The 24,962-nt window shown below is 50.2% G+C and overlaps 1 protein-coding gene across 4 annotated transcripts in view; it reads right to left on the bottom strand.

Moving 5' to 3' along the window:
* Positions 1 to 24,962, bottom strand: part of nlgn2a (neuroligin 2a) — a 316,013-nt gene that overhangs the window by 165,109 nt on the left and 125,942 nt on the right. For 2 of the 4 annotated variants that reach the window (XM_031791956.1, XM_031791955.1), the window contains exon 3: positions 2,689 to 2,742. The exons of the other annotated variants lie outside the window; for them this stretch is intronic. In XM_031791956.1, coding sequence (XP_031647816.1) covers positions 2,689 to 2,742 — 54 coding nt within the window. The remainder of the gene's footprint in view (positions 1 to 2,688; positions 2,743 to 24,962) is intronic. 4 annotated transcript variants of the gene reach the window in all.

The following is a 24,962-nucleotide window of genomic DNA, read 5'->3' on the forward strand; positions in this document are numbered from 1 at the left end:
GAGATGTGTCGTGCTGCATGAGACAAATGGTGGTCACACCAGATACTGACTGGTTTTCTGATCCACACCTCTATCTTTCTCTTAAAGTATCTGTGACAGACAGATGCATATCTGTATTCCCAGTCATGTGAAATCCATAGATTAGGACCTAATGAATTTATTTAAATTGAACAATTTCTTTATATGAAGTGTAACTCAGTGAAATCTTAGAAATTGTTGCATGTTGCATTAATATTTTTGTTCAGTGTAATCGACAGGTCTATGATAAAACAGAGATAAACGTAGAGGTGAAGTAAATGCGAGTGCAAAGTGTGTGTGTGTGTGTGTGTGTGTGTGTAAGGGTCTGTGATCATGTTCTAGGGGCTCAGGTGGGCCTCAGTCCTTTTTGATAAAATTTGACGGAGGGGTGTGAGAGAGCGGGACAGTGACACACACACACACACACACACACACTCCTATCCTCAGAGATCAATCAATCTTTTTATATGGGGTCAGTATAGAACATTGCTACAGCAAAATAACCTCCTTACCTTCACAACACCTGAACCTAAGGAGAAAGCATTACGAAGTGCTAGTCAAGGACTTGCAGTTGTCCTTGACAACATCTTTCTTCTTTTCTTTGGCTTGAAAATGATTTCTTGAATGACTACTGAATGCTTTCTGTTCACTCATTAAAATCAGAAATGTTTTTTTCATACAAAGCATTGAAAGTGTTCAATAAAATGTCTGTGTTATACAGAACAACTCAATTGGACTATTGTAAGACCAAGGGTCCACTCAAGTGATATGTATCGTGATGGAATTCACTATCAGGCGAAAGCAACAATAGTCAAATAGCACCGTGACAATGCCTCGAGTCGTGACAGGAAGTCAGAGGCAGGAAGTAGATGTTACAGTAATACTTGGGCTATGTTCCAATTATCTCTTCTACGTCCCAAAGTGTACACCTGTTCACGTCTCTTTACTAATTTGAAAGGAATGACTGGCATAAGAAATCTGGTGGAAACGCCCCCTAGCACCTTAACAATCCAATGCTTTAAGATTTGTGGGAATTAGTGAACAAGTGAACACTTCAGGAGAAAGAAGATTTTATTGGGACGGACCCTTATTCACGAGGACACAACGTCAAACAATATTTACATAGAAATGTATTCTCTCTCTCTCTCGAGATGTATTGTGTTTTAAGTCCTCTGTCTGACATGACTCTCTAGCAAAATAAGGTGGATTTTCAGCTCGACACATGACATTTCTATCTGAAACTTTGTAAACAGAAGTGACACCCTCCTGAATAAGCTCCAGGAGTTAGTATTAAGTCCTTCCTGTATTGAGGACTTAGGAGTCCGGTTTTTGAAAGGTGACATGGGTGGAGGTCTAGTAAACAGAGGTATGAATTAGTATTTGACATTTGGAAAATTCAGTGACGTTATGCGGTTAGGGACAGGTATTCTGTTTTCAGAAACATGATCTATTGTAAAACATTCATTTTCATGAAGCCAATCTGTAGTTGGCCCCACTGATAGCCATATCACAACCTGTGTCAATGTGTTTGAGCATAGAGAAACTCCATATTATCTTTACCCCAACTTTGCATACCTTTCACCTAAGAAAATACCCATTAAATATCAAAAGAACACCCAAGAGAAAATATGAACTTTTGTACACTCAAAAAAAGAGCTGAAACATAAGAAAATGATGTTCATCATATCGACAACAGCCATTTTCTATTGGTCAAGAAATGACTCCAAGAGGCAAGATGGGGGCAGCTAATAGTGTTGTTGTGTCTGTTTCTGTTGAGAAAACACAAAGGAAGAGGCCTTCATTCTGATGAAAAGGAGAATAATGTATTTCTTTAAAAAAAAATCAAAATTTCTCCCTTTTTCTTTCTTTCTTTCTTTCTTTCTTTCTTTCTTTCTTTCTCCCTCTCTCTCTCTCTCTTTCTTTCTTTCTTTCTATCTCTCTCTCTCTCTCTCTCTCTCTCTCTTTCTTTCTTTCTTTCTTTCTTTCCTTCTTTCTTTCTTTCCATCTCTCTCTCTCAATTTTGCCCTCTCTTTCTCTATCTGGCTCAGGCTCCCCTAACCTTGACTTTTGAAGCTGGGTACATCTATCCCACCGTGAGTCATATCTCAATAGCTATTCGGCTGCATCACATTAACATTAACTTTAATTAATGTTGTGGGAGGAACAACAATGGTGAAAGAAAAAACGTTATATAGAGGCCATATTCCAGGTCGTCAAACTCCCTGTCTAGTCAGTCAGTCAGGCAATGTGTCTGAGAGGTTTTTTTGTATACGAAATGAACTCTATAGAGATGACACAATGTTGATTTCATAACTATTATATTAGTCTAATCTTGCCCACCAGCCGGCTCTTTCTCGCTGTATGCGATAGCAATTGAACCTGGTGATGAGGTTAGCCAAGGACTGTCATCATCAAACTGCTATTAAGCTAATGCTCTCTCTCAGTGAATAAGCTATTGGTTCTATGAATTCAAAATGAATACGATGATACTCAATCAACACAGACACAAACGCCAACACATTGTATATATTTAAACACATATATCGTGTACCGCATAGCTAATAGATGTCTGTTGTACTTATGTCTCTCTCTATATATCCCCCCCCCCCCCCCAAAAAAAAATACTTTTAAAAAACAAGAAAAAAAGAAAAAACATGCAACGAAAAATACCTTCATCTCTCGGTCTGTTCATTGTAGACTCATGGTGTTTTTTTGTGAGCGGACCTATAGGGTGCAAGACAAAAAGGGGGGGGAAAAGAGAAAAGAGAAAATTCAAAAAAGATTACTGGCAAAAAAACGCAAAGAAAAAGTGAAAAGAAGAAAAGAAGAAAGAGCAAAAAAAAGAGAAAGTTCAGCAAGTCTTTTCTGTCTCTTTCTAAAAACAGACTCATTATTAGAAAAGACAACAACCGCTTCTGTCAAGATAAAAGAACGACCTCCAATCTGAAGACTCAATCACGCCTTGTCGCCCGGGAGAAACAGAGAAATAGTTGTTTACTAGTGGTTTAACGGTTGGGCTGCCCTTCCGGAACCCATGTTTTCTTACTTGTGTTCAAGTTGTGTTTATGGCTTCAGGGAACCATAGTAAAAATGAGAGAATGAGTATCTGTGGTTAGAAAAACATCTCCCACCCTTACTCCCCCCTTCTCCCCTCACAACCCAAAAAAGGAACGTCGGGCAGAGGGGTACAAAAGGGGAGGAGTGGGCCTCCAAAACAAAACGCTGACTTCATCCAAAATCGACAACAACCCCCTGTTGTGACCCATGAGTAGCGTGCTACATTTTTTCAAACAAACACCGACACACTCCTTCCTTATCCCTATATGTAAACTACAGTTCCCACAATGCTTTGTACAACATCAACAAGATAAACACATTAGATTGTTTTTTGTTTTTTTAAACACACACAACAAAATGATATCTTTATTAGTCAGCCCATCGTTAGTGAGAGAGACACAGGGGAAGGGACCTGTAACAATGAAAGATCATGTTAAGCATGTGTTAGAAAACAGGGGAAAGGGACACAGGTGTGCAGTGTGTGCGTGTGTGTGTGTGTGTATGTGTGTGTGCGTGTTTGTGTGTGTGTGTGTGTGGCTTAGCGGTAAACCTCAATGACATTCCCCCCAGTGAATGAGTAATTACACATACAACGCACAACAAGCTGTGTGTCAATTAGAAATGACATGTAGGTTGATGCTAGTTAGCGGAGTGTGTGCTGTGTGGTGGGTAAAAGATGCATGTAATTCAATCTGCATCTGCCCACCAGCTATTCTTGGCAAACGGAGGAGAGGGATGGAGAGGGAGAGGGAAGAGAGAGAGAGAACAGAGTGATGCTGCTCATCTCTCCCCTCCCCTCCCCTCCCCTCCCCTCCCCTCCCCTCCCCTCCCCTCCCCTCCCCTCCCCTCCCCTCCCCTCATAAGTGGACGTTTGTTGTTGAGGAACTAATCTTGTGATATGCAAAGCAGCAATCAGGGAAGCAGCCAATCAAGAAAGAGGCCTGGGCTAACAGGAAGCACAATCTGCTGTTGGGCTTACAGCTAGCTAGGAGGGAAACAATGGGCAGGACTCCATCACTGTCCCCCCCTGCCAATCACAGCCCTGCCCTGCTCTGATAGGCCAAAAACCAGGAAGTCTGTCTGTATGTGTTATTTGTGGACAAATGAAGTTCTGTAACTGCAGTGACAGCTCAGAAAAGGTCTACATAGATAGACAACCATAAGAGTGTGTGATTGTGTCACTGGCTGTTCTTAATGAAGGTCACCGTCAGTCAGATCAAAATGAACCCGAGGTAAAATGGTTTACAGATGCAAAACATTGGGTAGAACTTAAAGAATTGCGACCCTTCGCGATGCTGATTGGATACAGAGAAATGCAGCATGTCAACCTGTCCGACGTGTCCTGTGTGTAGGGTACATCGTTCAACATAATCATTATTTATGGACTGTGAAAAGACAGAAGGGTTGATATCCCCTAATAACAAAGTCAATGAATCCCTGTCCACTGTATCTAGACACCTTTCAAGTCCCCAGGAGGATTTAAGAGGCTAATGTTTACCACAGCATTTTCGGGCTGAAAATGTAGAAGAAAAGCTTTGCCGGGAAGTGATTTTTTGGAAAGAGCTAAAACAAGTGTAAACTGGAACAATAGCAGTGTTTGTTTAGCAGGTCGAGTGTTAGAATATTATTATAAACACTTTTGACATCCATCACGATAGTGTAATTGACCCTTGCTAAAAGTTACTGTACATTTAGTGAGGAAAAAGGAGCCTTGTTGTTTCATTACAACTCCTCTCCTCTAAATCAAATGAAATGTATTTCTGAAGCCCTTCTTACATCAGCTGATATCTCAAAGTGCTGTACAGACACCCAGCCTAAAACCCCAAACAGCAAGCAATGCAGGTGTAGAAGCACTCCCACTCTTTCTCCCTTTTCTCATATCTTCTTGGTCCGTTGCTTTACACCATCTTTCTTCTATGCCCCCCCCCCCCTGACTTTCCCCCTCCTCACTTCCAAAAAATATACCTTATTTCCTCCTTTCCTTTCCCTCCCATCTCCCGGCAAACTCTCATACACTTTGAGCGTTTGCTCTGGCCTGCCTAGAGCGCCATATGGGTAGGGTTTGGTCGTTTTCGGACCATTCTATTGGTTCCATAATGCCAGGCAAGCTCAATCAACCACAGATAAAGTATTTGAAATGATTTGGAATAGTATTGGAACCCAGGGCAACTCACTGACTGTGAACCAGGTTACATAATGTTTTATTTCAGCTCTACTTCCACCTCTAACAACACACACACACACACACACACACACACACACACACACACACACACACACACACACACACACACACACACACACACACACACACACACACACACACACACACACACACACACACACACACACACACACACACACACACACACACGTGTATCTATTAACATGTGTCTGTGCAGACAGACAGAGTAAGTATAGTCTTCGTGGTGAGCATCTAATTGTGTCCAGCAGACAGCAGTGTGATTGTACAGGTTGACGTATGAGTCACTGAGAGTTTCACTGACAGACTGGAAGTGGACTAAAAAGAGGAATGATGGTGGTTGGGTTGAGAGGAGCGGTACACGGGGTGTGTGTGTCTAGTCTCACCGTGTTTTATTTATGATGACTCACGCACCACACGTCTTTCTCCAAGCCCCTGTCTCTCCCTTCGTCACCCCTCCTCCAACCTGTGGAAGCATGAGTCAGCCACCCACCCATTCCGTGGGGCATGCCTTGTCAGCAGATGGCAACACTGTGTGTGTGTGTGTGTGTGTGATGACTATCTCTAACACTATCTATTTATAGAATATGTAGATATTCTATGTGTGAAAAATCACCAAGTATGATTCATTGGTTTACTATATATGGTTCTGTAGCAGGGACTGCTACAGCATTCAATCTGGCCTTTTAACTAAACTCTCTATGTTCCTTTATGAAGACCATCTAGAACATCGGTTTAGGTTACTGATTAACATGGATAGGCCACACATCTCTATTTGCTGTCCAGTGTTACTTAGTTCCCTCCCTCCCTCCCTCCCTCAGAAACAGAACAGAGTGTGGCATTATAAGGTGAGAGAAAAGGAGAAAATAGGGTGTTTCATATGAAGAGAGAATCAGTGTGAAAAAATACATATTTATAACGGAAGGAGAATGTGAGGTAAAAAGTATAAACAGTGTAAAGGAGGAAGATAGGTGTTTGAACACAGAGAGAGAGAGATGGACAGACAGACAGACAGACAGACAGACAGACAGACAGACAGACAGACAGACAGACAGACAGACAGACAGACAGACAGACAGACAGACAGACAGACAGACAGACAGACAGACAGACAGACAGACAGACAGACAGACAGACAGACAGACAGACAGACAGACAGACTTTGAGATATTGAGAGAAAAAGTTAGACAGAGAGAGACTGCAGAGAGGACGAGTTAGACAGAGAGAGACTGCAGAGAGGACGAGTTAGACAGAGAGAGACTGCAGAGAGGACGAGTTAGACAGAGAGAGACTGCAGAGAGGACGAGTTAGACAGAGAGAGACTGCAGAGAGGACGAGTTAGACAGAGAGAGATTGCAGAGAGGACGAGTTAGATAGAGAGAGACTGCAGAGAGGACGAGTTAGACAGAGAGAGACTGCAGAGAGGGCGAGTAAGACAGAGAGAGACTGCAGAGAGGACGAGTTAGATAGAGAGAGACTGCAGAGAGGGCAGGACAGCAGAGAGTTAGACAGAGAGAGACTGCAGAGAGGGCAGGACAGCAGAGTTAGACAGAGAGAGACTGCAGAGAGGGCAGGACAGCAGAGTTAGACAGAGAGAGACTGCAGAGAGGGCAGGACAGTAGAGAGTTAGACAGAGAGAAACTGCAGAGAGGGCAGGACAGCAGAGAGTTAGACAGAGAGAGACTGCAGAGAGGGCAGGAAAGCAGTTAGACAGAGAGAGACTGCAGAGAGGGCAGGACAGCAGTTAGACAGAGAGAGACTGCAGAGAGGGCAGGACAGCAGAGAGTTAGACAGAGAGAGACTGCAGAGAGGGCAGGACAGCAGAGTTAGACAGAGAGAGACTGCAGAGAGGGCAGGACAGCAGAGTTAGACAGAGAGAGACTGCAGAGAGGGCAGGACAGCAGAGTTAGATAGAGAGAGACTGCAGAGAGGGCAGGACAGCAGAGTTAGACAGAGAGAGACTGCAGAGAGGGCAGGACAGCAGAGTTAGACAGAGAGAGACTGCAGAGAGGGCAGGACCGCAGAGTTAGACAGAGAGAGACTGCAGAGAGGGCAGGACAGCAGAGTTAGACAGAGAGAGACTGCAGAGAGGGCAGGACAGCAGTTAGACAGAGAGAGACTGCAGAGAGGGCAGGACAGCAGAGAGTTAGACAGAGAGAGACTGCAGAGAGGGCAGGACAGCAGAGTTAGACAGAGAGAGACTGCAGAGAGGGCAGGACAGCAGAGTTAGACAGAGAGAGACTGCAGAGAGGGCAGGACAGCAGAGTTAGATAGAGAGAGACTGCAGAGAGGGCAGGACAGCAGAGTTAGACAGAGAGAGACTGCAGAGAGGGCAGGACAGCAGAGTTAGACAGAGAGAGACTGCAGAGAGGGCAGGACAGCAGTTAGACAGAGAGAGACTGCAGAGAGGGCAGGACAGCAGAGAGTTAGACAGAGAGAGACTGCAGAGAGGGCAGGACAGCAGAGTTAGACAGAGAGAGACTGCAGAGAGGGCAGGACAGCAGAGTTAGACAGAGAGAGACTGCAGAGAGGGCAGGACAGCAGAGTTAGATAGAGAGAGACTGCAGAGAGGGCAGGACAGCAGAGTTAGACAGAGAGAGACTGCAGAGAGGGCAGGACAGCAGAGAGTTAGACAGAGAGAGACTGCAGAGAGGGCAGGACAGCAGAGTTAGACAGAGAGAGACTGCAGAGAGGGCAGGACAGTAGAGAGTTAGACAGAGAGAAACTGCAGAGAGGGCGGGACAGCAGAGAGTTAGACAGAGAGAGACTGCAGAGAGGGCAGGACAGCAGTTAGACAGAGAGAGAGACTGCAGAGAGGGCAGGACAGCAGAGAGTTAGACAGAGAGAGACTGCAGAGAGGGCAGGACAGCAGAGAGTTAGACAGAGAGAGACTGCAGAGAGGGCAGGACAGCAGAGAGTTAGACAGAGAGAGACTGCAGAGAGGGCAGGACAGCAGAGTTAGACAGAGAGAGACTGCAGAGAGGGCAGGACAGCAGAGTTAGACAGAGAGAGAGACTGCAGAGAGGGCAGGACAGCAGAGAGTTAGACAGAGAGAGACTGCAGAGAGGGCAGGACAGAAGAGAGTTAGACAGAGAGAGACTGCACAGAGGACGAGTTAGACAGAGAGAGACTGCAGAGAGGACGAGTTAGACAGAGAGAGACTGCAGAGAGGATGAGTTAGACAGAGAGAGACTGCTGAGAGGACGAGTTAGACAGAGAGAGACTGCAGAGAGGACGAGTTAGACAGAGAGAGAGACTGCAGAGAGGACGAGTTAGACAGAGAGAGACTGCAGAGAGGACGAGTTAGACAGAGAGAGACTGCAGAGAGGACCAGTTAGACAGAGAGAGACTGCAGAGAGGACGAGTTAGGCAGAGAGAGACTGCAGAGAGGACGAGTTAGACAGAGAGAGACTGCAGAGAGGACGAGTTAGATAGAGAGAGACTGCAGAGAGGACGAGTTAGACAGAGAGAGACTGCAGAGAGGATGAGTTAGATAGAGAGAGACTGCAGAGAGGACGAGTTAGACAGAGAGAGACTGCAGAGAGGGCGAGTAAGACAGAGAGAGACTGCAGAGAGGACGAGTTAGATAGAGAGAGACTGCAGAGAGGGCAGGACAGCAGAGAGTTAGACAGAGAGAGACTGCAGAGAGGGCAGGACAGCAGAATTAGACAGAGAGAGACTGCAGAGAGGGCAGGACAGCAGAGTTAGACAGAGAGAGACTGCAGAGAGGGCAGGACAGTAGAGAGTTAGACAGAGAGAAACTGCAGAGAGGGCAGGACAGCAGAGAGTTAGACAGAGAGAGACTGCAGAGAGGGCAGGAAAGCAGAGAGTTAGACAGAGAGAGACTGCAGAGAGGGCAGGAGAGCAGAGAGTTAGACAGAGAGAGACTGCAGAGAGGGCAGGACAGCAGAGTTAGACAGAGAGAGACTGAAGAGAGGGCAGGACAGCAGAGAGTTAGACAGAGAGAGACTGCAGAGAGGGCAGGACAGTAGAGTTAGACAGAGAGAGACTGCAGAGAGGGCAGGACAGCAGAGTTAGACAGAGAGAGACTGCAGAGAGGGCAGGACAGTAGAGTTAGACAGAGAGAGACTGCAGAGAGGGCAGGACAGCAGAGTTAGACAGAGAGAGACTGCAGAGAGGGCAGGACAGCAGAGAGTTAGACAGAGAGAGACTGCAGAGAGGGCAGGACAGCAGAGAGTTAGACAGAGAGAGACTGCATAGAGGGCAGGACAGCAGAGTTAGACAGAGAGAGACTGCAAGGAGGGCAGGACAGCAGAGTTCGATAGAGAGAGACTGCAGAGAGGGCAGGACAGCAGAGAGTTAGACAGAGAGAGACTGCAGAGAGGGCAGGACAGCAGAGAGTTAGACAGAGAGAGACTGCAGAGAGGGCAGACAGCAGAGAGTTAGACAGAGAGAGACTGCAGAGAGGGCAGAACAGCAGAGTTAGATAGAGAGAGACTGCAGAGAGGGCAGGACAGCAGAGTTAGATAGAGAGAGACTGCAGAGAGGGCAGGACAGCAGAGTTAGACAGAGAGAGACTGCAGAGAGGGCAGGACAGCAGAGAGTTAGACAGAGAGAGACTGCACAGAGGGCAGGACAGCAGAGAGTTAGACAGAGAGAGACTGCAGAGAGGGCAGGACAGCAGAGTTAGATAGAGAGAGACTGCAGAGAGGGCAGGACAGCAGAGTTAGACAGAGAGAGACTGCAGAGAGGGCAGGACAGCAGTTAGACAGAGAGAGACTGCAGAGAGGGCAGGACAGCAGAGAGTTAGACAGAGAGAGACTGCAGAGAGGGCAGGACAGCAGAGTTAGACAGAGAGAGACTGCAGAGAGGGCAGGACAGCAGAGTTAGACAGAGAGAGACTGCAGAGAGGGCAGGACAGCAGAGTTAGATAGAGAGAGACTGCAGAGAGGGCAGGACAGCAGAGTTAGACAGAGAGAGACTGCAGAGAGGGCAGGACAGCAGAGTTAGACAGAGAGAGACTGCAGAGAGGGCAGGACAGCAGAGTTAGATAGAGAGAGACTGCAGAGAGGGCAGGACAGCAGAGTTAGACAGAGAGAGACTGCAGAGAGGGCAGGACAGCAGAGTTAGACAGAGAGAGACTGCAGAGAGGGCAGGACAGCAGAGTTAGATAGAGAGAGACTGCAGAGAGGGCAGGACAGCAGAGAGTTAGACAGAGAGAGACTGCAGAGAGGGCAGGACAGCAGAGTTAGACAGAGAGAGACTGCAGAGAGGGCAGGACAGCAGAGTTAGACAGAGAGAGACTGCAGAGAGGGCAGGACAGCAGAGAGTTAGACAGAGAGAGACTGCAGAGAGGGCAGGACAGCAGAGAGTTAGACAGAGAGAGACTGCAGAGAGGGCAGGACAGCAGAGTTAGATAGAGAGAGACTGCAGAGAGGGCAGGACAGCAGAGTTAGACAGAGAGAGACTGCAGAGAGGGCAGAACAGCAGAGTTAGACAGAGAGAGACTGCAGAGAGGGCAGGACAGCAGAGAGTTAGACAGAGAGAGACTGCAGAGAGGGCAGGACAGCAGAGAGTTAGATAGAGAGAGACTGCAGAGAGGGCAGGACAGCAGTTAGACAGAGAGAGACTGCAGAGAGGGCAGGACAGCAGTTAGACAGAGAGAGATTGCAGAGAGGGAAGGACAGTAGAGAGTTAGACAGAGAGAAACTGCTAGAGGGCAGGACAGCAGAGAGTTAGACAGAGAGAGACTGCAGAGAGGGCAGGAAAGCAGTTAGACAGAGAGAGAGACTGCAGAGAGGGCAGGACAGCAGAGAGTTAGACAGAGAGAGACTGCAGAGAGGGCAGGACAGCAGAGAGTTAGACAGAGAGAGACTGCAGAGAGGGCAGGAGAGCAGAGAGTTAGACAGAGAGAGACTGCAGAGAGGGCAGGACAGTAGAGTTAGACAGAGAGAGACTGCAGAGAGGGCAGGACAGCAGAGTTAGACAGAGAGAGACTGCAGAGAGGGCAGGACAGCAGAGAGTTAGACAGAGAGAGAGACTGCAGAGAGGGCAGGACAGCAGAGAGTTAGACAGAGAGAGACTGCATAGAGGGCAGGACAGCAGAGTTAGACAGAGAGAGACTGCAAGGAGGGCAGGACAGCAGAGTTCGATAGAGAGAGACTGCAGAGAGGGCAGGACAGCAGAGAGTTAGACAGAGAGAGACTGCAGAGAGGGCAGGACAGCAGAGAGTTAGACAGAGAGAGACTGCAGAGAGGGCAGGACAGCAGAGAGTTAGACAGAGAGAGACTGCAGAGAGGGCAGAACAGCAGAGTTAGATAGAGAGAGACTGCAGAGAGGGCAGGACAGCAGAGTTAGATAGAGAGAGACTGCAGAGAGGGCAGGACAGCAGAGTTAGACAGAGAGAGACTGCAGAGAGGGCAGGACAGCAGAGAGTTAGACAGAGAGAGACTGCAGAGAGAGCAGGACAGCAGAGAGTTAGACAGAGAGAGACTGCAGAGAGGGCAGGACAGCAGAGTTAGATAGAGAGAGACTGCAGAGAGGGCAGGACAGCAGAGTTAGACAGAGAGAGACTGCAGAGAGGGCAGGACAGCAGAGTTAGATAGAGAGAGACTGCAGAGAGGGCAGGACAGCAGTTAGGCAGAGAGAGACTGCAGAGAGGACGAGTTAGACAGAGAGAGACTGCAGAGAGGACGAGTTAGATAGAGAGAGACTGCAGAGAGGACGAGTTAGACAGAGAGAGACTGCAGAGAGGATGAGTTAGATAGAGAGAGACTGCAGAGAGGACGAGTTAGACAGAGAGAGACTGCAGAGAGGGCGAGTAAGACAGAGAGAGACTGCAGAGAGGACGAGTTAGATAGAGAGAGACTGCAGAGAGGGCAGGACAGCAGAGAGTTAGACAGAGAGAGACTGCAGAGAGGGCAGGACAGCAGAATTAGACAGAGAGAGACTGCAGAGAGGGCAGGACAGCAGAGTTAGACAGAGAGAGACTGCAGAGAGGGCAGGACAGTAGAGAGTTAGACAGAGAGAAACTGCAGAGAGGGCAGGACAGCAGAGAGTTAGACAGAGAGAGACTGCAGAGAGGGCAGGAAAGCAGAGAGTTAGACAGAGAGAGACTGCAGAGAGGGCAGGAGAGCAGAGAGTTAGACAGAGAGAGACTGCAGAGAGGGCAGGACAGCAGAGTTAGACAGAGAGAGACTGAAGAGAGGGCAGGACAGCAGAGAGTTAGACAGAGAGAGACTGCAGAGAGGGCAGGACAGCAGAGAGTTAGATAGAGAGAGACTGCAGAGAGGGCAGGACAGCAGTTAGACAGAGAGAGACTGCAGAGAGGGCAGGACAGCAGTTAGACAGAGAGAGATTGCAGAGAGGGAAGGACAGTAGAGAGTTAGACAGAGAGAAACTGCTAGAGGGCAGGACAGCAGAGAGTTAGACAGAGAGAGACTGCAGAGAGGGCAGGAAAGCAGTTAGACAGAGAGAGAGACTGCAGAGAGGGCAGGACAGCAGAGAGTTAGACAGAGAGAGACTGCAGAGAGGGCAGGACAGCAGAGAGTTAGACAGAGAGAGACTGCAGAGAGGGCAGGAGAGCAGAGAGTTAGACAGAGAGAGACTGCAGAGAGGGCAGGACAGTAGAGTTAGACAGAGAGAGACTGCAGAGAGGGCAGGACAGCAGAGTTAGACAGAGAGAGACTGCAGAGAGGGCAGGACAGCAGAGAGTTAGACAGAGAGAGAGACTGCAGAGAGGGCAGGACAGCAGAGAGTTAGACAGAGAGAGACTGCATAGAGGGCAGGACAGCAGAGTTAGACAGAGAGAGACTGCAAGGAGGGCAGGACAGCAGAGTTCGATAGAGAGAGACTGCAGAGAGGGCAGGACAGCAGAGAGTTAGACAGAGAGAGACTGCAGAGAGGGCAGGACAGCAGAGAGTTAGACAGAGAGAGACTGCAGAGAGGGCAGGACAGCAGAGAGTTAGACAGAGAGAGACTGCAGAGAGGGCAGAACAGCAGAGTTAGATAGAGAGAGACTGCAGAGAGGGCAGGACAGCAGAGTTAGATAGAGAGAGACTGCAGAGAGGGCAGGACAGCAGAGTTAGACAGAGAGAGACTGCAGAGAGGGCAGGACAGCAGAGAGTTAGACAGAGAGAGACTGCAGAGAGAGCAGGACAGCAGAGAGTTAGACAGAGAGAGACTGCAGAGAGGGCAGGACAGCAGAGTTAGATAGAGAGAGACTGCAGAGAGGGCAGGACAGCAGAGTTAGACAGAGAGAGACTGCAGAGAGGGCAGGACAGCAGAGTTAGATAGAGAGAGACTGCAGAGAGGGCAGGACAGCAGTTAGGCAGAGAGAGACTGCAGAGAGGACGAGTTAGACAGAGAGAGACTGCAGAGAGGACGAGTTAGATAGAGAGAGACTGCAGAGAGGACGAGTTAGACAGAGAGAGACTGCAGAGAGGATGAGTTAGATAGAGAGAGACTGCAGAGAGGACGAGTTAGACAGAGAGAGACTGCAGAGAGGGCGAGTAAGACAGAGAGAGACTGCAGAGAGGACGAGTTAGATAGAGAGAGACTGCAGAGAGGGCAGGACAGCAGAGAGTTAGACAGAGAGAGACTGCAGAGAGGGCAGGACAGCAGAATTAGACAGAGAGAGACTGCAGAGAGGGCAGGACAGCAGAGTTAGACAGAGAGAGACTGCAGAGAGGGCAGGACAGTAGAGAGTTAGACAGAGAGAAACTGCAGAGAGGGCAGGACAGCAGAGAGTTAGACAGAGAGAGACTGCAGAGAGGGCAGGAAAGCAGAGAGTTAGACAGAGAGAGACTGCAGAGAGGGCAGGAGAGCAGAGAGTTAGACAGAGAGAGACTGCAGAGAGGGCAGGACAGCAGAGTTAGACAGAGAGAGACTGAAGAGAGGGCAGGACAGCAGAGAGTTAGACAGAGAGAGACTGCAGAGAGGGCAGGACAGTAGAGTTAGACAGAGAGAGACTGCAGAGAGGGCAGGACAGCAGAGTTAGACAGAGAGAGACTGCAGAGAGGGCAGGACAGTAGAGTTAGACAGAGAGAGACTGCAGAGAGGGCAGGACAGCAGAGTTAGACAGAGAGAGACTGCAGAGAGGGCAGGACAGCAGAGAGTTAGACAGAGAGAGACTGCAGAGAGGGCAGGACAGCAGAGAGTTAGACAGAGAGAGACTGCATAGAGGGCAGGACAGCAGAGTTAGACAGAGAGAGACTGCAAGGAGGGCAGGACAGCAGAGTTCGATAGAGAGAGACTGCAGAGAGGGCAGGACAGCAGAGAGTTAGACAGAGAGAGACTGCAGAGAGGGCAGGACAGCAGAGAGTTAGACAGAGAGAGACTGCAGAGAGGGCAGACAGCAGAGAGTTAGACAGAGAGAGACTGCAGAGAGGGCAGAACAGCAGAGTTAGATAGAGAGAGACTGCAGAGAGGGCAGGACAGCAGAGTTAGATAGAGAGAGACTGCAGAGAGGGCAGGACAGCAGAGTTAGACAGAGAGAGACTGCAGAGAGGGCAGGACAGCAGAGAGTTAGACAGAGAGAGACTGCACAGAGGGCAGGACAGCAGAGAGTTAGACAGAGAGAGACTGCAGAGAGGGCAGGACAGCAGAGTTAGATAGAGAGAGACTGCAGAGAGGGCAGGACAGCAGAGTTAGACAGAGAGAGACTGCAGAGAGGGCAGGACAGCAGTTAGACAGAGAGAGACTGCAGAGAGGGCAGGACAGCAGAGAGTTAGACAGAGAGAGACTGCAGAGAGGGCAGGACAGCAGAGTTAGACAGAGAGAGACTGCAGAGAGGGCAGGACAGCAGAGTTAGACAGAGAGAGACTGCAGAGAGGGCAGGACAGCAGAGTTAGATAGAGAGAGACTGCAGAGAGGGCAGGACAGCAGAGTTAGACAGAGAGAGACTGCAGAGAGGGCAGGACAGCAGAGTTAGACAGAGAGAGACTGCAGAGAGGGCAGGACAGCAGAGTTAGATAGAGAGAGACTGCAGAGAGGGCAGGACAGCAGAGTTAGACAGAGAGAGACTGCAGAGAGGGCAGGACAGCAGAGTTAGACAGAGAGAGACTGCAGAGAGGGCAGGACAGCAGAGTTAGATAGAGAGAGACTGCAGAGAGGGCAGGACAGCAGAGAGTTAGACAGAGAGAGACTGCAGAGAGGGCAGGACAGCAGAGTTAGACAGAGAGAGACTGCAGAGAGGGCAGGACAGCAGAGTTAGACAGAGAGAGACTGCAGAGAGGGCAGGACAGCAGAGAGTTAGACAGAGAGAGACTGCAGAGAGGGCAGGACAGCAGAGAGTTAGACAGAGAGAGACTGCAGAGAGGGCAGGACAGCAGAGTTAGATAGAGAGAGACTGCAGAGAGGGCAGGACAGCAGAGTTAGACAGAGAGAGACTGCAGAGAGGGCAGAACAGCAGAGTTAGACAGAGAGAGACTGCAGAGAGGGCAGGACAGCAGAGAGTTAGACAGAGAGAGACTGCAGAGAGGGCAGGACAGCAGAGAGTTAGATAGAGAGAGACTGCAGAGAGGGCAGGACAGCAGTTAGACAGAGAGAGACTGCAGAGAGGGCAGGACAGCAGTTAGACAGAGAGAGATTGCAGAGAGGGAAGGACAGTAGAGAGTTAGACAGAGAGAAACTGCTAGAGGGCAGGACAGCAGAGAGTTAGACAGAGAGAGACTGCAGAGAGGGCAGGAAAGCAGTTAGACAGAGAGAGAGACTGCAGAGAGGGCAGGACAGCAGAGAGTTAGACAGAGAGAGACTGCAGAGAGGGCAGGACAGCAGAGAGTTAGACAGAGAGAGACTGCAGAGAGGGCAGGAGAGCAGAGAGTTAGACAGAGAGAGACTGCAGAGAGGGCAGGACAGTAGAGTTAGACAGAGAGAGACTGCAGAGAGGGCAGGACAGCAGAGTTAGACAGAGAGAGACTGCAGAGAGGGCAGGACAGCAGAGAGTTAGACAGAGAGAGAGACTGCAGAGAGGGCAGGACAGCAGAGAGTTAGACAGAGAGAGACTGCATAGAGGGCAGGACAGCAGAGTTAGACAGAGAGAGACTGCAAGGAGGGCAGGACAGCAGAGTTCGATAGAGAGAGACTGCAGAGAGGGCAGGACAGCAGAGAGTTAGACAGAGAGAGACTGCAGAGAGGGCAGGACAGCAGAGAGTTAGACAGAGAGAGACTGCAGAGAGGGCAGGACAGCAGAGAGTTAGACAGAGAGAGACTGCAGAGAGGGCAGAACAGCAGAGTTAGATAGAGAGAGACTGCAGAGAGGGCAGGACAGCAGAGTTAGATAGAGAGAGACTGCAGAGAGGGCAGGACAGCAGAGTTAGACAGAGAGAGACTGCAGAGAGGGCAGGACAGCAGAGAGTTAGACAGAGAGAGACTGCAGAGAGAGCAGGACAGCAGAGAGTTAGACAGAGAGAGACTGCAGAGAGGGCAGGACAGCAGAGTTAGATAGAGAGAGACTGCAGAGAGGGCAGGACAGCAGAGTTAGACAGAGAGAGACTGCAGAGAGGGCAGGACAGCAGAGTTAGATAGAGAGAGACTGCAGAGAGGGCAGGACAGCAGTTAGACAGAGAGAGACTGCAGAGAGGGCAGGACAGCAGAGAGTTAGACAGAGAGAGACTGCAGAGAGGGCAGGACAGCAGAGTTAGACAGAGAGAGACTGCAGAGAGGGCAGGACAGCAGAGTTAGACAGAGAGAGACTGCAGAGAGGTCAGGACAGCAGAGTTAGATAGAGAGAGACTGCAGAGAGGGCAGGACAGCAGAGTTAGACAGAGAGAGACTGCAGAGAGGGCAGGACAGCAGAGTTAGACAGAGAGAGACTGCAGAGAGGGCAGGACAGCAGAGTTAGATAGAGAGAGACTGCAGAGAGGGCAGGACAGCAGAGAGTTAGACAGAGAGAGACTGCAGAGAGGGCAGGACAGCAGAGTTAGACAGAGAGAGACTGCAGAGAGGTCAGGACAGCAGAGTTAGATAGAGAGAGACTGCAGAGAGGGCAGGACAGCAGAGTTAGACAGAGAGAGACTGCAGAGAGGGCAGGACAGCAGAGTTAGACAGAGAGAGACTGCAGAGAGGGCAGGACAGCAGAGAGTTAGACAGAGAGAGACTGCAGAGAGGGCAGGACAGCAGAGAGTTAGACAGAGAGAGACTGCAGAGAGGGCAGGACAGCAGAGTTAGATAGAGAGAGACTGCAGAGAGGGCAGGACAGCAGAGTTAGACAGAGAGAGACTGCAGAGAGGGCAGGACAGCAGAGTTAGACAGAGAGAGGACTGCAGAGAGGGCAGGACAGCAGAGTTAGACAGAGAGAGACTGCAGAGAGGGCAGGACAGCAGAGTTAGATAGAGAGAGACTGCAGAGAGGGCAGGACAGCAGAGTTAGACAGAGAGAGACTGCAGAGAGGGCAGGACAGCAGAGTTAGACAGAGAGAGACTGCAGAGAGGGCAGGACAGCAGAGTTAGATAGAGAGAGACTGCAGAGAGGGCAGGACAGCAGAGAGTTAGACAGAGAGAGACTGCAGAGAGGGCAGGACAGCAGAGTTAGACAGAGAGAGACTGCAGAGAGGGCAGGACAGCAGAGTTAGACAGAGAGAGACTGCAGAGAGGGCAGGACAGCAGAGAGTTAGACAGAGAGAGACTGCAGAGAGGGCAGGACAGCAGAGAGTTAGACAGAGAGAGACTGCAGAGAGGGCAGGACAGCAGAGTTAGATAGAGAGAGACTGCAGAGAGGGCAGGACAGCAGAGTTAGACAGAGAGAGACTGCAGAGAGGGCAGGACAGCAGAGTTAGACAGAGAGAGACTGCAGAGAGGGCAGAACAGCAGAGTTAGACAGAGAGAGACTGCAGAGAGGGCAGGACAGCAGAGAGTTAGACAGAGAGAGACTGCAGAGAGGGCAGGACAGCAGAGAGTTAGACAGAGAGAGACTGCAGAGAGGGCAGGAGAGCAGTTAGACAGAGAGAGACTGCAGAGAGGGCAGGACAGCAGTTAGACAGAGAGAGATTGCAGAGAGGGAAGGACAGTAGAGAGTTAGACAGAGAGAAACTGCTAGAGGGCAGGACAGCAGAGAGTTAGACAGAGAGAGACTGCAGAGAGGGCAGGAAAGCAGTTAGACAGAGAGAGAGACTGCAGAGAGGGCAGGACAGCAGAGAGTTAGACAGAGAGAGACTGCAGAGAGGGCAGGACAGCAGAGAGTTAGACAGAGAGAGACTGCAGAGAGGGCAGGAGAGCAGAGAGTTAGACAGAGAGAGACTGCAGAGAGGGCAGGACAGTAGAGTTAGACAGAGAGAGACTGCAGAGAGGGCAGGACAGCAGAGTTAGACAGAGAGAGACTGCAGAGAGGGCAGGACAGCAGAGAGTTAGACAGAGAGAGACTGCAGAGAGGGCAGGACAGCAGAGAGTTAGACAGAGAGAGACTGCATAGAGGGCAGGACAGCAGAGTTAGACAGAGAGAGACTGCAAGGAGGGCAGGACAGCAGAGTTCGATAGAGAGAGACTGCAGAGAGGGCAGGACAGCAGAGAGTTAGACAGAGAGAGACTGCAGAGAGGGCAGGACAGCAGAGAGTTAGACAGAGAGAGACTGCAGAGAGGGCAGGACAGCAGAGAGTTAGACAGAGAGAGACTGCAGAGAGGGCAGGACAGCAGAGAGTTAGACAGAGAGAGACTGCAGAGAGGGCAGGACAGCAGAGAGTTAGACAGAGAGAGACTGCAGAGAGGGCAGGACAGCAGAGTTAGATAGAGAGAGACTGCAGAGAGGGCAGGACAGCAGAGTTAGACAGAGAGAGACTGCAGAGAGGGCAGGACAGCAGAGATAGATAGAGAGAGACTGCAGAGAGGGCAGGACAGCAGTTAGACAGAGAGAGACTGCAGAGAGGCAGGACAGCAGAGTTAGACAGAGAGAGACTGCAGAGAGGTCAGGACAGCAGAGTTAGATAGAGAGAGACTGCAGAGAGGGCAGGACAGCAGAGTTAGACAGAGAGAGACTGCAGAGAGGGCAGGACAGCAGAGTAGACAGAGAGAGACTGCAGAGAGGGCAGGACAGCAGAGTTAGATAGAGAGAGACTGCAGAGAGGGCAGGACAGCAGAGAGTTAGACAGAGAGAGACTGCAGAGAGGGCAGGACAGCAGAGTTAGACAGAGAGAGACTGCAGAGAGGTCAGGACAGCAGAGTTAGATAGAGAGAGACTGCAGAGAGGGCAGGACAGCAGAGTTAGACAGAGAGAGACTGCAGAGAGGGCAGGACAGCAGAGTTAGACAGAGAGAGACTGCAGAGAGGGCAGGACAGCAGAGAGTTAGACAGAGAGAGACTGCAGAGAGGGCAGGACAGCAGAGAGTTAGACAGAGAGAGACTGCAGAGAGGGCAGGACAGCAGAGTTAGATAGAGAGAGACTGCAGAGAGGGCAGGACAGCAGAGTTAGACAGAGAGAGACTGCAGAGAGGGCAGGACAGCAGAGTTAGACAGAGAGAGACTGCAGAGAGGGCAGGACAGCAGAGTTAGACAGAGAGAGACTGCAGAGAGGGCAGGACAGCAGAGAGTTAGACAGAGAGAGACTGCAGAGAGGGCAGGACAGCAGAGTTAGACAGAGAGAGACTGCAGAGAGGGCAGGACAGCAGAGAGTTAGACAGAGAGAGACTGCAGAGAGGACAGGACAGTAGAGAGTTAGACAGAGAGAGACTGCAGAGAGGGCAGGACAGCAGAGAGTTAGACAGAGAGAGACTGCAGAGAGGACAGGACAGCAGAGTTAGACAGAGAGAGACTGCAGCGAGGGCAGGACAGCAGAGAGTTAGACAGAGAGAGACTGCAGAGAGGACAGGACAGTAGAGAGTTAGACAGAGAGAGACTGCAGAGAGGGCAGGACAGCAGAGAGTTAGACAGAGAGAGACTGCAGAGAGGACAGGACAGCAGAGTTAGACAGAGAGAGACTGCAGAGAGGGCAGGACAGCAGAGAGTTAGACAGAGAGAGACTGCAGAGAGGACAGGACAGTAGAGAGTTAGACAGAGAGAGACTGCAGAGAGGGCAGGACAGCAGAGAGTTAGACAGAGAGAGACTGCAGAGAGGGCAGGACAGCAGAGAGTTAGACAGAGAGAGACTGCAGAGAGGGCAGGACAGCAGAGTTAGATAGAGAGAGACTGCAGAGAGGGCAGGACAGCAGAGTTAGACAGAGAGAGACTGCAGAGAGGGCAGGACAGCAGAGATAGATAGAGAGAGACTGCAGAGAGGGCAGGACAGCAGTTAGACAGAGAGAGACTGCAGAGAGGGCAGGACAGCAGAGTTAGACAGAGAGAGACTGCAGAGAGGTCAGGACAGCAGAGTTAGATAGAGAGAGACTGCAGAGAGGGCAGGACAGCAGAGTTAGACAGAGAGAGACTGCAGAGAGGGCAGGACAGCAGAGTTAGACAGAGAGAGACTGCAGAGAGGGCAGGACAGCAGAGTTAGATAGAGAGAGACTGCAGAGAGGGCAGGACAGCAGAGAGTTAGACAGAGAGAGACTGCAGAGAGGGCAGGACAGCAGAGTTAGACAGAGAGAGACTGCAGAGAGGTCAGGACAGCAGAGTTAGATAGAGAGAGACTGCAGAGAGGGCAGGACAGCAGAGTTAGACAGAGAGAGACTGCAGAGAGGGCAGGACAGCAGAGTTAGACAGAGAGAGACTGCAGAGAGGGCAGGACAGCAGAGAGTTAGACAGAGAGAGACTGCAGAGAGGGCAGGACAGCAGAGAGTTAGACAGAGAGAGACTGCAGAGAGGGCAGGACAGCAGAGTTAGATAGAGAGAGACTGCAGAGAGGGCAGGACAGCAGAGTTAGACAGAGAGAGACTGCAGAGAGGGCAGGACAGCAGAGTTAGACAGAGAGAGACTGCAGAGAGGGCAGGACAGCAGAGTTAGACAGAGAGAGACTGCAGAGAGGGCAGGACAGCAGAGAGTTAGACAGAGAGAGACTGCAGAGAGGGCAGGACAGCAGAGTTAGACAGAGAGAGACTGCAGAGAGGGCAGGACAGCAGAGAGTTAGACAGAGAGAGACTGCAGAGAGGACAGGACAGTAGAGAGTTAGACAGAGAGAGACTGCAGAGAGGGCAGGACAGCAGAGAGTTAGACAGAGAGAGACTGCAGAGAGGACAGGACAGCAGAGTTAGACAGAGAGAGACTGCAGAGAGGGCAGGACAGCAGAGAGTTAGACAGAGAGAGACTGCAGAGAGGACAGGACAGTAGAGAGTTAGACAGAGAGAGACTGCAGAGAGGACAGGACAGCAGAGTTAGACAGAGAGAGACTGCAGAGAGGGCAGGACAGCAGAGAGTTAGACAGAGAGAGGACTGCAGAGAGGACAGGACAGTAGAGAGTTAGACAGAGAGAGACTGCAGAGAGGGCAGGACAGCAGAGAGTTAGACAGAGAGAGACTGCAGAGAGGGCAGGACAGCAGTTAGACAGAGAGAGACTGCAGAGAGGGCAGGACAGAAGAGTTAGATAGAGAGAGACTGCAGAGAGGGCAGGACAGCAGAGTTAGATAGAGAGAGACTGCAGAGAGGGCAGGACAGCAGAGAGTTAGACAGAGAGAGACTGCAGAGAGGGCAGGAAAACAGAGTTAGATAGAGAGAGACTGCAGAGAGGGCAGGACAGTAGAGAGTTAGACAGAGAGAGACTGCAGAGAGGGCAGGACAGTAGAGAGTTAGACAGAGAGAGACTGCAGAGAGGGCAGGACAGTAGAGAGTTAGACAGAGAGAGACTGCAGAGAGGGCAGGACAGCAGAGAGTTAGACAGAGAGAGACTGCAGAGAGGGCAGGACAGCAGAGAGTTAGACAGAGAGAGACTGCATAGAGGGCAGGACAGCAGAGAGTTAGACAGAGAGAGACTGCAGAGAGGGCAGGACAGCAGAGTTAGACAGAGAGAGACTGCAGAGAGGGCAGGACAGCAGAGAGTTAGACAGAGAGAGACTGCAGAGAGGGCAGGACAGTAGAGAGTTAGACAGAGAGAGACTGCAGAGAGGGCAGGACAGCAGAGAGTTAGACAGAGAGAGACTGCAGAGAGGGCAGGACAGCAGAGTTAGACAGAGAGAGACTGCAGAGAGGGCAGGACAGCAGTTAGACAGAGAGAGACTGCAGAGAGGGCAGGACAGCAGAGTTAGACAGAGAGAGACTGCAGAGAGGGCAGGACAGCAGAGTTAGACAGAGAGAGACTGCAGAGAGGGCAGGACAGCAGTTAGACAGAGAGAGACTGCAGAGAGGGCAGGACAGCAGAGTTAGACAGAGAGAGACTGCAGAGAGGGCAGGACAGCAGAGTTAGACAGAGAGAGACTGCAGAGAGGGCAGGACAGCAGAGAGTTAGACAGAGAGAGACTGCAGAGAGGGCAGGAAAACAGTTGGACAGAGAGAGGAGGAGAGGAGAGGGTTGGAGAAAGACAGAACCAGACAGGGAGAGACTGCAGAGAGGGCAGGACAGCATTTAGACAGAGAGAGGAGGAGAGGAGAGGGTTGGAGAAAGACAGAACCAGACAGGAAGAGACTGCAGAGAGGGCAGGACAGCAGTTAGACAGAGAGAGGAGGAGAGGAGAGGGTTGGAGAAAGACAGAACCAGACAGGGAGAGACTGCAGAGAGGGCAGGACAGCAGTTAGACAGAGAGAGCAGGAAATGAGAGGGTTGGAGAAAGACAGAACCAGACAGGGAGACAGATAGAGTAACATTTAAAGAACGGTGATGATCGAGAACGCATGAAGGTTAAAACCATGTTCTCCCCATGTAACCAGTCACAGGCACGGTGTGTTTCTCTCTCTCCTTCTTTCTCTCTCTGAGTGTGTGTGTGTGAGTGTTTGTGTCTATCTGTTATGCATATGCATCTGCCATGTGTCTACAGTTTGTGTGTGTCTGTGCCTACATGGCTGCATCTGTGTGTCTGTATGTGTATGTATGTCTCTGCCATGCGTGTTTGATGTTTGGCAAGGACTGCGTGTGATCCCGTGTGATTCCGTGTGATTCCGTGTGATTCCGTATGATTCCGTATGATTCCGTGTGATTCCGTGTGATTCCGTATGATTCCGTATGATTCCGTGTGATTCTGTGTGATTCCGTGTGATTCCGTATGATTCCGTGTGATTCCGTATGATTCCGTATGATTACGTATGATTCCGTATGATTCCGTGAGATTCCGTGTGATTCCGTATGATTCCGTGTGATTCCGTGTGATTCCGTGTGATTCCGTGTGATTCCATTTGATTCCGTGTGATTCCGTGTAATTCCGTGCTCCTCTCTAGCAGACAAGGGACTAATCTGGAGGTTTACTGGGTAATCTACCCCGCGTTGAGGGAGAATATTTATCCTCCGTCTCTGGGGAACGATGCCATAAATCCCATTAAAATCGAACAGAACGTGTCTCCTAATCAGATAGATTAGAGCTGCGTTCAGAGCCCGCATTTAGGAAAGCGCTCTGAACGTGTTTGTATATGTTTTGGGAGGTTTAGTTGTTTGGCAACGCTTGAAGGACATTATTTGATCAAAATCAAGGTAATATCGAGGGAATGTGGATAGGAATCTGGAAAAAGATGTAACTGCCAAGTTTCCTCTTCCAACATTCTCTCACTCACATTTGTTTCACCTCTCTCTCTCTCTCTCTCTCTGTCTCTCTCTCTGTCTCTCTCTCTCTCCATCCATCACTCATCCCTGGTCCCTGCCTAATAACAGTGTCGTGTTAAAACCCACCTCCTACACTGGGGCAGTTAAGAAATTGGAAATGGAGGGTGGGGGGGATGTTGTAGAAATCAGACAGATACTTATCTTCCCTGTGTGTGTGTGTGTGTGTGTGTGTGTGTGTGTGTGTGTGTGTGTGTGTGTGTGTGTGTGTGTGTGTGTGTGTGTGTGTGTGTGTGTGTGTGTGTGTGTGTGTGTGTGTGTGTGTGTGTGTTCAGTGTATGGCTAGTTCAGCAGGCCAGCCCACAACTCCATTGATTAATCCTATAGTCATTAATTGTGTTCCCTGAACAGCAGAGGGTACAGTAAGTCTATGTTTTCATTACCTGAGGGTCAGGGGTTGGAGACTTAGTATTGACTTGTGTTCTCATACATGTAGGTTACATGTCAACAGCTTGTAAACATCTGTGAAACTCCGGTGGAGGTTTCCCTTTCAATAACCTTCTGCTTTCTATCTCTCCCTTTACCTTTTCTCCCATTCTCTCCGTTTCTGCACCTCCATTCAGTACTTTCGGAGGCACTGTGAGCAGTGTGCTCTGGCAGAGGCGCCTCTGTGTGTGTGTGTGTGTGTGTGTGTGGGGGGGGGGGGGGGGGGCTAATTTGCATTCACAGCCACTAGCCACCTCAGCTACAGCAAGCTCTGAAGAGACGGCCCTTTGAGCCACAGAGGAAGAGGAAGACAGCGAGAGAGACAGAGAGGGGGAGAGAGAGACAGTGAGAGAGGGAGAGAGAGAGAGACAGCGAGAGAGACAGAGAGAGAGACAGAGAGGGGGAGTGAGAGAGACAGCGAGAGAGACAGAGAGAGGGGAGAGAGAGACAGTGAGAGAGACAGAGAGAGAGAGGGGGAGAGAGGGGGAGAGAGAGAGACAGAGCGAGAGAGACAGAAAGGGGGAGTGAGAGAGACAGCGAGAGAGATAGAGAGAGGGGGAGAGAGAGAGACAGAGGGGGGAGAGAGACGGAGAGAGAGACAGCGAGAGAGACAGAGAGGGGGAAGAGAGAGACAGAGAGGGGGAGTGAGAGAGACAGAGAGAGAGGGGGAGTGAGAGAGACAGAGAGAGACAGAGAG

The sequence above is a fragment of the Oncorhynchus kisutch genome, linkage group LG16, assembly GCF_002021735.2.
Source record: "Oncorhynchus kisutch isolate 150728-3 linkage group LG16, Okis_V2, whole genome shotgun sequence".
Taxonomy (NCBI): domain Eukaryota; kingdom Metazoa; phylum Chordata; class Actinopteri; order Salmoniformes; family Salmonidae; genus Oncorhynchus; species Oncorhynchus kisutch.